Below are 13,172 nucleotides of genomic sequence, written 5' to 3' on the forward strand. Positions count from 1 at the left end.
TTGGTTAGTGGGTTTTGTAGCTGCACTTGTTTCTGATTAAGATGGGGTCAAGGCTTATTTACTGTACTGTCACTTAAGCATATTTCACACATGAAACTGAGGCTGATCTTGCCATATTATACGTCGACCTCACCACACTCACATGTCTGTATTTATAGCTTTTAGTAGCTTCTCCCTTGTGGTGATTGCAGCATCCCACTCACTTATTGGCCATTAACAGTGAGTTTGGCAGGTGGATGAGAAATGTGGATTTTAAAAAGTGGCCTACATGTCTGGAGGCAGCAGCTCAGGTCAGAAATGATGAGTTTTGTTGTTCCTTCATTTTATTTTCTCCCTTTCTCTTCTGTTTTTCCTCTCTTTTTTGCTGGCTGTGTGAGCGCTGCCGCGGTGACAGATGGCGAAGCCCTCCTCCTCCTCCTCTTCCTCCACCACCACCACCACCATCTCCATGTCCTCCTCCTCTCTCTCTCCTTTCCTTCTTTCTCTCTGTGAGTCTCTCTTCCCCCGGGAGGGCAAATCTCTCCGAATGCGGGCGCATGTCAATCACCGGGCTCTCATGTGATGGCTCTTGCCGGTGACGTGCCAGCCATATGGGCGCTGGCATCGCAGCCTTAGCTGGTATGTAACCCATTCCCTGGTAGCTCACGGTTGCCATACGTGCACTGACACACACACACACACGCACGCACGCACGCACACGCACACTATATCCCTCTCTCTCTCTCTCGATCTCAGTCACTCTCTCTATCTCTCTCTCTCACACACACACACTCGCACACGCGCGCGTTTACATCCATGCATGCATGCCCTCACGCATGCACACGCAGACACGCCAGGACGCCGGGACAGGAGGACGCACCGAGCGACCCATCAGCGACAGGAAACGACAGCCGCGCGCCTCCCGCACCTGCACGCTGAAGGAGAGCGGTGCTTCGCTCGCTCGTGCGTTCCCGAAGATGGTTTGAAATCGAAGCGCGTGTTTTTGTCCCATCCTCTCTGTTTTCGCCTCCTCTCTGCCGCGAAAAGCGAAAGCAAAGGTAAGTCACGTCATTTTTTATTTATTTATCTAAATAAGTAAATGAAATGATCAAATCTGGGATGCTAAATCCAAAATGGTCGAGATAAATGTATGAGACAAACAGATTTTTACGCATGCACGTCGCTTGTAATTTGCAGGCTCTTTTGGCACGGATCCACATGGACATCTAATCATCTAATTGTTCTAGCAGGTTTGCATCCATCCAGCGCAATGCGAGCGATGTAAGAACAAAATATCACGCTGACGGCACAAGCCTGGTCAGGCTCGGCAATAATGTGGCTCTGCCAGCTTTGTCCTTCAACTTTTGACACCAGAAGCTACCTGGATGATAAAAGCTATTATAGCCGGCCTGTGCCAGTTTCACCCCCTCTTGGATCGTTTTTCAGGGAATCAGTCCTGAGGATTGGAGTAGTCTGTGATAGCAGTAGATCATGCTGGACACTGATTTGCTGTTGAGATTCCTGCGCTCGGACGGTGATGATCTGATAAACAAAAGACAAGGAGAGAGACAAATAAGATCTTTTTTTTTTCATTTTTTATCAGCTTTGAAACAAGGAGGTCAACGACAGCTTATTGGGAGAACTACTGATGATTTCTATTTCTTTTTTCCCTTCTACTCCTTTTTTACGATTTGTACGGTCAGGCTCGAAGCAAATGAAAGGGTGGGACAAATGACCATAACAGGCTTGATTTACCTCCACTTGTCCACTTTTTTTCTCTCTCGAGTCATTACTTAAAAACACTCAAAGGTTTTGTGTGTGTGTGTGTGTGTGTGTGCGTGTGTGTGTGTGTGCGTGTGTGTGTGTGTGTGTGTGTGTGTGTTTAACGAAAGCTAAAAGGATACAAGCGATATCCATTTGTAAAATCTGAAATCACGCACTCGTGCATATTGAATTAAGTGTGAAATCCATTTCGTGCAAGATGCATGTTCTGTTAATTAAATGTTGCTGCGTTTTTCCCCTCTAATTGTAGAAACCTCCCGAGCCTGAGATTTAAAAACTAGATTTTGCCCCTGGCACAGCCCCCGAGATAATTAAGCAAGCATCAGAGCCCACCTTACTGCTGCAGCATAAATGTAACATGGAAGGAAGGAAAAGAGTATATATATATATATATATATATATATGTGTGTAGGGTTTTTTTTTCTCCAACAGAAACAATCGTAAAATCTGTATTTATCAAGATATGGCCGATTAATTTTGTTAAATATTTACCAGATGCTTCCGTATTAAATCCCTTCTCGAGGCAATTAAAAAGAATCTTCTTGTGGATGAATAGTGCTGGAATGCAGCCAGAAGTATATATGGGCGTCAGGAGGAGTGAAAGCGGGGGCCCCCGTGGGACCTGTAATGTGGCCCCTGCCGCTGGGACCCGCTGCGAGAGGACGCGACAGGGCAAACCAGTGACAGCAGGGAATTAAATGGGGAACCGTCCAGCTGTAAACCAGTGGAAAGCCTCAAAACTGTCTTTCTCGAAATCCCTCACTCTTAAGATGTTTCCTTCGGTCCTTTGTGACAAATTTGACCTTTTATCTTACATTGTTGATTTAATGTACAGTAAAAATAAACACTATTATAATGCAAGACTAGTCTGTGTAAGGAGAATTGTTTTTTTTTCTTTTCGTTTTTTTCTTTTCTGAGAAGCAAGATTGTGCGACTGGTTTTCTTTCACACTGTGCTTGTTCTATCCCTCTGAGAATTTTTTTCCCCCCATTTCCCTACAGATTCACGATGTTGACGAGGCTTTTCAGTGATCCTTCGTTGCTTCCCGACGTGCAAAAATACTCCGCCTGGGCGGAAGACAGCGATGGAGAGGACAACAAAATCAAAGACGAAGACCAGGACGCTCAGGACGACATGGAGGCCTCTGACATGATGGGAGACAGTCGGACGCATTCAGAGCACGCCGGGGACGACGACGAGGATGACGAGGTGGAAGAAGACGAGGACGGTGAGGATACTGAGGGTGACAGACCCAAGAAAAGGGGCCCCAAAAAGCGCAAAATGACCCAGGCTCGGATTGAGCGCTCCAAGATGCGGAGGATAAAGGCCAACGCCAGAGAGCGGACCCGGATGCACGATCTGAACTCTGCGCTTGACAATCTGCGTAAAGTTGTGCCCTGCTACTCCAAAACGCAAAAACTGTCCAAAATCGAGACGCTCCGACTGGCAAAAAACTATATCTGGGCCTTGTCGGAGATACTGCGCTCTGGGAAGAGGCCTGATCTTGTTTCTTACGTCCAGACGCTGTGCAAGGGTCTCTCCCAGCCCACTACCAACCTGGTAGCGGGATGCCTGCAGCTGAACTCCCGCAACTTCCTCACCGAGCAGCAGTGTCAGGACGGGAGTAGGTATGGCTCCGGCTCCTTCTCCATGCACTCCTACCCGTATCAGTGCGCGCGTCTGTCCAGCCCCCACTGCCAGCCGGGCTCGAACTCGCATCCGCTGAGGACGCACGGTTATTGCTCGGCGTACGACTCCCTGTACGGTGGGAGCGGGTCACCGGAGTACAACAGCCCCGAGTATGAGGGCCCTCTGAGCCCGCCCCTGTGCGTGAACGGCAACTTTTCCCTCAAGCACCAAGGCTCTGCGTCCCCGGAGAACGAGAAGGGGTACCACTACTCTATGCATTACTCTGGCCTGCCTGGCTCCAGAGCGGCTGGGCCCCACAATCTGGTGTTTGGCTCCTCAGGGGCCCGGAGCGGCATTCACTCTGAAAACGTCCTGCCTTACCACGACATGCACTTACACCACGAGCGGGCCCCAGTCTATGATGAACTGAACGCGTTTTTTCACAATTAAGAAGTGAAGCTCATCATGCGTCCTCTTGTTGTCAAAACCAACCACGGCACACTTTCGGACTATAAGCCCGCCAGGATCCAGACAGTATCCTGGATATAATAATAATAATAATAATAATAATAATAATAATAATAATAATAATAATAATAATAATAATAATAATAATAATAATAATAATAATAATAATAATAATAATAAAATCTCTCACTCATTGTTTTCATTGGTGTTCTTTACCTGTCAACATCCAGTCTGTTTTTGCTATAGTCAGGGATGTAGTGGAAGAAAACCTTAACTACAATCTCATTTTGCGCAATAAAAGCTTCCCATCCTTTGAAAGTGACATGCATTTCAAGAGGACTTCGTAAACAAACCACGTTAGAAGACAACAAACGGATTCGAAATAATATTTATCACGTGTGATTTGTGTTTGTATTGGTGATTGTTTGCATTTTGGTGGAAGGATGTCCTACTACACCTCCTCACATTTTTTTTCCTTTCCCCATATACCACTACATCGCTGGCTATTTAGCAACACTCACCTAAAATTGGTGGTTATGTTATAAAGGAACAATAAAAAAATCACCTGCAAGGGACGAAATGAAAAAAAGTCTAACAGGAGGGCAAAAACAAACGCTGAGCTGTTAAAAAATATAAGATGTGTTGGTTGGGCTGTTTTTGAAATTATTTGTATATTTTTTTCCGCCAGGAAATCAGTTGTTTGGCATCTATGCAAAACCATATGAGAGCACGAAGCGAGGCAGACAAAGGCCCAGAAAGACACTGATCCAATGACAGCACTTTTGCTGCACACATTCTCTCTCCCACACACACCCGTAAGCATTCATAAAACACAAACATACACACACACACACACGCACGCACACGCACACACACACACACACACACACACACACGCACACACACTGGAATCACACTTATGAAACCTGACAAACATGCTCTGGCCAAAATCTTCAACTGAAGTCAACAGTCTGATATACACTGGAACTGACAATGGAAGATATTTATGACATTATTAATTTATTTATATCGTTTTGTCAGCCAACAGGGCTATTCAACTGGAGTTTTTATTTATTGTCAATGTTTTTTATTATTATTATTATTATTATTATTATTATTATTATTATTATTATTATTATTATTATTATTATTATTATTATTATTGAACAGGTTTTATTATTTATTTTGTAATTATTGTTAATAGTCAATGGAAATGAAGGGAACCCTATATTGCTGGCCAATTTTTTGTTTTTTTGTTTTGTTTGTTTTGCTTTTCATAGAAACTCAAATCTTTCAACTTTGTATTCAACCAACTGTGTGGTAAAATAAAATAACAACAAATGAGACTGTGGAATTGGATTATTTCGTATGCATATATGCGCACCTACCAATCATGCAACACATAGTTTATGCTATAAATCAAATGTTTCTGCAAATAAGGTTGGGAGAGGGACACCGACAGAGTTTGGTGAGCCGCAACCAGCAGAAGGTGCTTTGAACTTTGGGGCCTTTAATGTTAATAAAAAAAAGGAAAGGAAAGAGCGAAATTGTATTTTATTCATTCTTAATAAATGAAATAAATGATGACAGATATATTTTTATTTCACACAACAACACAATATTGTGGCAGTCTTGACTTCATTTGAGTTGACCTCAGAAGAGATCAGCAGGTGTAAAACACAGATTCGATCATGTCAGGTCACTTTAAGAGCATTCCAATGGCAACTAGAAGCGTTTCAACCAATAAAGTCACAGTATAGACACAAAATGTTTTTCTTTTCAGCACCACGGAGAGCTCATGTTATTTTGCATTACTTTTTAAAAAAAATTTTGGAAGGAAGGTAACGCATTCTAACTATTATATTTCAGAAATACAAACGTAATCAAATTAAACGAAATCAGTTCTATTTGTGCATAGTCTTCAAATAACTTAAATTTAAAAGAAATACTACTAAGATCAAACGTATGGATTTAATAAAATCTGAAAAGTTATTTCTATAGCAAGTTAGTAACTTAGTAATTTACCCGGAGATTAAATTCATTTAGTTGTTATTTATTTGCCAGAAGTGGTCAATTTCGCTGCGGTATATAAAAAAAAACAACTGTACCTTTATTTTTTATATGTATAATATTTTCACTAATTCGTTTTAATAAAAACAATCGTCTTCTCAGATATAATATTGTTATGATTATTATATTTAAAATGTGTAAAATCGCTAACATCCGCAGCAGAGGAAAAGTTTTGCGCTGTAAGTACGCACTAATCCACACACACGGCCCCAGTCACAGGAGTGCAGAGGGCAGCCGTTGTCACCCCGGCTGGGTTTGGAGCGCTGCCCCAAGACCCATATGTTCTCCCCAAAATGTCCCGAGTGCTGCGCGCAGTAAGAGCACAGACTTTTGTTCACTGGTGTTGATCATCAGTACAAACACTCTCATAATATTTATGAGTGCAAATGCTTACATGTTTTTCATCTATTCAAAAATGATGAGAAAACGCTATGCAACCTTTTTTTTTTTACATAGAAATAAATCACATGAATATTTTTTTTTCTGTTTGTTGATATCAATTGTTTGTTTTTATTTGTCAACGTCCACCGGTTATCATAATGCAGTCTATTCGGTTCTCTTTTGAATAACAAAAACACTTTTAAAATTAGCGTTGGTTAAAAACGGGTTTAACATGAAAATGGATCAAGTCGTAAATCACAAAAACAAGAAAAAATAAGAGAGAGTAAAAATAAAGTATGACAAAAGAAAGCACAGTTAACCTAGGTTTCCAAAAATTACACTTCTGAAATAATTGTAACAACATTTATTTATTTATTTATTTATTTATTTATTTATTTATTTATTTATTTATTTATTTATTTATTTATTTATTTATTTATTTATGCAACAGGATTTCTTTAAAGACTTCTGGAACGTTCTGGAGATTAAGAGCCGTTTGGCTGACTCACTGAACAGTATTAACTCCTTGTATTTAATGTTGTAGGTTAATCGGTGTCTTTTGTAACACCGTTTCCAACCTGTTCTATTTGGCAGATATTTACACCTGTGGGACTCCCTGCAGGGAACCAAACCAGTAACCCCGCGGGGTTTCTTCAGGTTTGCTTAAAACGCCAAAAGAGGCTGTTAGGCCGTCTCTCTGCCTGTATATATATATTGTTCTACTTTTATGTAACTTTTAGGCCGCTGTTTCTTTGAATTCATCAGAAAAGAGGAGAGGGAGGAACGCTGCAGGAGTTGGTCCAAAAGTGAAACGAGCCAGCAATGGAGAGGGCATCTATCAAAAAATACCTCCCGAATGCGCCACTATTACCACCAGCACCACCTCCTCTTCCTCCACAGAAGTCCGGTGAGAGTGAGGAAGAGAGAAGGCTGGCAGGCTGGCGGAGGAGAGTCGTGCCAAGTCCCTTAATGTTCCCCAGCAGCAGCACCAAGAGCTCCGGGGAGGACAGCCTGGCGTGCGCCAGTGCGCCGCGGTTCACCGGGCCAAAGTGGCGCTGCTGGGAGGAGTAGATGTTTCTTTCCTAATTTTTGCAGCATCTGTTCATTATCCAGGATGCTGAAAAACCGAGAAAGAGAGATAGAGAGAGGGCTCATCCTGGGTAGCCCTTTGAAACACACATTCTCATAAACATATAGTAGTAAGACATATTTTTTTGTGAGAGGCTGTTCCATAAATATGCATATCTCTCTCTAACGCTGTGTCGTACATGAGCTCATGCATTGAAATTAGCGGGTGTTGCATTCTTGGAATTTGACTGTTGACATGCTTTAACCTTGCAACAAATTAGTCTGGTACCACGCGTGCAAAGACAAATGTGACGGCTAAATTGCCGCAAAAAAGGGGGGAAAAAAAGCAAAAAGAAGTACATAACAAAAGCAAGCACTAGATTTTAAAGATTCCTATATATATAAAAGCTTTGAAAAAGTGAAAACGGAAGAAACAATTCCCAGAGCGTTAGATTTTGTCACATCACAGAAAAATGAACTAATGTCGAAAACACTTCGAAATCATCATGCGGTTATAAAAGGACAAAATAAACGATTCATAAATATTCAGATGAGATATTTACGCAAACATGTAAACAATTCTAAGTGTTCATGCAATTTCACATAGCTGAAAAGTGTTGCGTTCACATGAAATTAGGTTAAAGGAGAAAAACAAAATTAAGAAACTTCCAGTGACACTCTGTGCTCCACTCAGGATGAAAAGTGAGTGAATGAATCTCGCTGTTTAAATTATCATGTTCATGCCCACTCATTTTCTCACTCAACTTGGTAAGAAGGGGAAAAAATCAGGAGTGTTTGTCCGACATAACAGTCAAAAGTGCGATTATCAAAATGTCACAAGTACTACGGTGTGAACTCCAATTAACGTCGAGTTAAAATAATAAGGGAATATTTTTTTCCCCCTGCAAAATAAAATGAAGGAAAAGTATGAAAAATTTGATTATTCAGTGCAGTGAAGTGGAATGTAATCGGGTCAGGAGATGGCGAGGACTTGCAATCTGTTAGGGGTAACAAGATGGCTGCGGCTTAAACATGCCTCTCTCACGTAGATAAAACATGTATTCAAATATTTAATATTATGAAAGAGGACGAAATGTAACAAAGGGTAAATTGTTAACTTCTCTGGCACTTACAGAAAACAACAAAATGCGCCACATGTGCAGAGAGAAAACTTAGCGTGTGCACTTTGGCCAACCTCTTTACCAGAGCCAGACAAGGGGAGCAGTCCATTCACAAGAAATTCCACAACATCTGTTTGGTGTCACACAATAAGGGCGCGGTGGAGTGTATAGGCAGGCCAGCTGAACTAGTGCTGGAGGTTCCGCCAGGGGACAGGCTCCTGGTACGGAAAAGGAGGAGGGCGGGGAGGAAAAGGAGCAGGAGAGCAAAGAGAGAAAAGGCAGAGGTGGAGATTCGGGTGAGCGCCAGGTAGGTTTGAGGCCCTTTGGAGAGTGGCCAGGTAGGTTTGTGTGCTTCCAGATGTTCAGGAAGAGAACCTCCGCGACAGTTTCCCGTCATGCCCCCGGAAGTCCAGCTGCGTTGTGCACCGGAGGGTCCGGAGCCGGAGTGTGGCTGGCCCAATGTTTAGGAGGTTAAGTAGGAACGCCACTGGATCAGATATGGAGGATGAAGGTGTGGGGGTCGTTACTGGTCTGCACAGATGGCATGAACGCGCGCGTGTAAAGGCGTGTGCGTGCGTGTGTTATGATAGGGTTGGATGATGCCCTGGTCACATGGGCAGCAGTAATTGGCCTCCATATTGACCAGTTTGCGGCGCTGGGGGGCGGACGGTCTCCCAGCTGGACCTGTCAGATGGCATCGCATCCACCTCACTGATCACTCCTCCACGGACGACCTCCGAGCCTCTACCCCTTTTCCCCCTTTCATCTTTCTTCTCCTTTCCTTCATCCTTCTATCTCCACCACCTTTAATCTCGCCGTGCCCGCCTCTCCTGTCATCACAGCCATCTTCATTTCAGAGCTCCTTTACACTTTTAGCAAGAACTCTACAGGAGCGCCAAAGGAGAGGCAAGGAAGTACATACCTTTTTTTTTATCATAGATAATTAAAATTTTATATTCAGAACTTTAATTATAGATCCCCAGTGTTTGGCAACATTTTTACTGCATCCCCTGTATCAACTAATTGGGGTCTCACAGTAGGTTTTAGGAAGTTTGGACTGTGCAAATTTTCACAACTGAAGAAACTCCGGAACAGTTTTTTATCCTTTAGTAACATGTAGCAAAATTTTAGCTAATTCTAAGAGTCATTGTCCACTTGGGTCCAGTCTTTAACTTTATGGATAATAACTTGACAATTCCACACAACATGATACTGCCACCATCATTCTTCACGGTTTTGAATGGCGTTCCCACGTTTAAAAGCTTCAGAAATTGTGATGGGATTTTTTAGTGTTTTCATGATACATCAACATTAAGGATGGTATTTGCTGATATTAGTTGTTGCTTAACATATTAATATTCACCCTATAAGTAAAATTGTGTTAATGTAAAATGCAAGCATATTTTGTCATTGTATTAAAATGGTTGGGAAATTAGGTCATACTGGTTTATATTGTTATTGGACAGGACAGCAAATTTAATATTGCAAACCAATTTTGACCCAAAATCTTCATATCGGTGCATCTACAAGGCTGGTATTCTGTCATTCTCGAATGCGTCTCTGCTTCAACACACCTGAGTCAAATAATGAGGAGGTAATTCAACTGTTTGATTCAGGTGTTTTGGACCAGGGACACATCATAAAGTTGCAGGACCATGTATGGCCTCTTCCTTCGGGAATGGCTTTTTTTTTTAGCTGATGCCAATTGCAGAACTCATTACTGTAGATAATGACATTCTTCCTGACCTGCTTTTGCCAGCATCTTTACAATGATACATGGATTTTACTACTAGATACTTGTTAGAGTTAAAGCGCTAAGAAAGTATAAAAGAAGAAAATATTTTATTTTATTTGCGGAATTTTCTTTAGTGTCACTGCTTCGACAGTCACCAGCTGGTTGCATTATTTCAGGTGAAACGAATCCTTTAATTTCAATTTGCATTCACTTAAGGATATAAATAACTTTCACTACCTATCAAAATTCAAACTATCTCATGTAAATAAGAATTAATCAAACCTGTAATCTGACTTGCTTCTGAAGTGCATTCGCAGTCTTTTTGTGTGGGAGCTCAAATTAAAACTAATTTTAAAGCTGAAGGCTGTAAAGATTTGGCATGCAAAACACTTTTTATGAATCAGATTAAAAATAGTAAGCCGTGTAGGAAAGTGTAAAAATCACAAACTGGCACAGGAATGGTTTAATTTAGCCAATTAGCAAGCAAACAGGGAACATTTTATATTTTTAGAAAACATTAACGTTTAATTGCTGAACACTTTGAAGTATTTAGTTTAAGCTAATTTGCATTGATAGTGTGGGACAGCTTAAAATATGTTTTGGGTTTGGTTTTTTTGCAACAAGGGCAAGTCCAAGGTGGGATGGGGCCATAAATAGACTTTAATCTGAAGCCCAACTGCTACACTAGACCGAATAAATGAAGGAGAATGGGCTTTTTCACAAACTTGCTCATTTATGCTTGCAGTCAATTCATATAGTTTGTCAAAACAAACTCAAAATAGCTTGAAAGAAGGACCCAAGTTCAACTACTGCAGAAACTTTTTAATCATGCATGGAATTTAAATTGAAATTTGAAATTGTTTTAAATCAATTATGTGCAATCATAATTCCCCAGTAGAGACATGCTTTTTAAAAATATGGCTAAATGTGACAACATGCAAGAGCAAAACAAGTTGTGAGACTTATAGTGAATTCGGTTTGTCTCAGAAATCCCAACTTAGATGTTAGAATATCAAAAGTTTTTTTTAAATTATTATTATAATATTTTTTTAATTGAACAAACTCTATACATAGACTTGATGAGGTACAAGAACATTGCAACATAGGTAGAAAATTAAACAAAAACAAGGGGCTGAGACTAAAGACAAGCAAATAAAACAGTAAGGCAAGTGAATAAGAATAGAGCAGGATTTTAAAACAAAAGAAAAGTAGAGATGCTGGCAGTTACTTTTCTTGCAGAAACAGATTACAAATGTTTCAGTGAGGTGTAATAAAGTTTAAATTGGTTAAGAAAAAAATCAAAACAAGGAGTAGAACCTCTCCATTTACAGCAGTGTATATGATATTTAACAAGCAAAAAGATAATATTAACCATGTCAGATATTTTACTATCAAGGCCATCAACATAATATAAAATGTGGGTGATGGTTATCTCAGGAATGTCATCAATTTTAAGGGTGTTAGAATATCAAATGGATGTACCGCGAGTAAGAAACCCAGAGGGATTTGTTAGTACTACTGCACTTATGGGTTCCACTGACAGCATTTTCTTCATGTTATTTATCCAGACTCTGCACATGTTTACATCCTGTATTATTGGTTTACAAACATACAAATGGATAGGAGTGCAAATAAATAGTATATACCATAACTTTGTATGTGTTTTATATTCACAACAGCCATAAATGTAATAAATGAAGAGGTGCTATAGCCACAGTTGACATCTCAAGACTTTCTTCTTGGACCTCAAAAAATTTGACTTGGTTCAACACGTTGATATGTTGCATGACAACTCTAGCCCTCTTGGGGGCGCCCTGCTGCCCTTGGGACCTAATGCAGCAACTTAGTTTTCTTATGCCTCTGGCCGGCTCTGTTTGCAACAGATCTCTGCATGTCTAAGTGACTTTTGTACCCTAGTATCACCCTCCCACCCACTGCAGCAGCAGTGTGTGTGTGTGTGTGAGTGTGTGCGTGATTTGTTGTGAGACGCCCGGCTGTGAGGAGTTTGCACTAAAGAAAGGATTTTCATCCCAATCTTGGCAGGGGAGGGTCTCTGGGTAGGTAGAGAACAATCGTCTCTCCTTCACTGCTGTCAGCCAGAAAACACAGAGAGCTGGCACACGCTCAGTGAGAAGAAGAAAAAAAGGAGCGGGAGTGACAACAGGGATCGACACACACACACGCACACACACTTGTACACCCCGGCCCATTCTTTGCTCGCAAAACGATGATGCCGTCGGGGATTGTGGATGACAGGCTGGTTCTGCGATGTGGATGGGAGGACCTCCATGAAAATAGTCCACAAAATGACCACAGTGTCCGCCTGCTGTCAGACTAACGGATATACACAGCAACAGAGAAGACGAGAGGGAAGAAAATAGAGACAGAGAGAAGAAAGTAGCACAATGTCTGCCATGCATGAATTTCTGCCACAGAGCGCTCACTGGGGGGGGACATGTTTAAAAGGTCCCGCACCCCGATCTGAACAGGAGGTATCTGCTCCTCTGGTTTTTTCTCCTGACATGCAGGAGTGTAACATACATGTGTGCTTTTTTGCATGAACAAAAAAAAAAAAAGAAGAGGAGGATGATGAAGTGTGTTTGTGTGTGAGGAGGAGGAGAACTAGAGAAGGAGGAGGAGGGGTGCATGCTTAAATTCTGTGACATCTGTTCATTACAACTAGAGTGTGTTTATTTTTATACAGCCAGCCACAAGCAGAGAACTCGACTGGCACCACTGGTTAATGTACCAACCTGCTAATACGGTAGGGCAAATGAAATATTAACAGAGGAGACAGAGAGGATGAGGAGAGGAGTGAGGACAAATGAGAAGAAAGAGGGGAAATGATAAGAAAATATGTGACATAAATGCACATCCACACACACATTGTCTCCATAAAAGTCCCCTTTCTGGTCTCGTTAAGAAGACATGCACCATCA

At 41.4% G+C, this 13,172-nt stretch overlaps 1 protein-coding gene across 1 annotated transcript; it reads left to right on the top strand.

Annotated features, from left to right (window-relative positions):
• Positions 1 to 551: 551 nt before the first annotated feature.
• neurod2 (neuronal differentiation 2) lies at positions 552 to 5,301 on the top strand. Its single transcript, XM_044100241.1, has 2 exons — positions 552 to 1,037; positions 2,763 to 5,301. Exon 2 carries the CDS (start codon positions 2,770 to 2,772, stop codon positions 3,838 to 3,840), a length of 1,071 nt encoding a protein of 356 aa, XP_043956176.1. The 5' UTR covers positions 552 to 1,037; positions 2,763 to 2,769; the 3' UTR covers positions 3,841 to 5,301.
• The last annotated feature ends 7,871 nt before the right edge of the window (positions 5,302 to 13,172 follow it).

Source organism: Gambusia affinis, linkage group LG19 (assembly GCF_019740435.1).
Source record: "Gambusia affinis linkage group LG19, SWU_Gaff_1.0, whole genome shotgun sequence".
NCBI lineage: Eukaryota > Metazoa > Chordata > Actinopteri > Cyprinodontiformes > Poeciliidae > Gambusia > Gambusia affinis.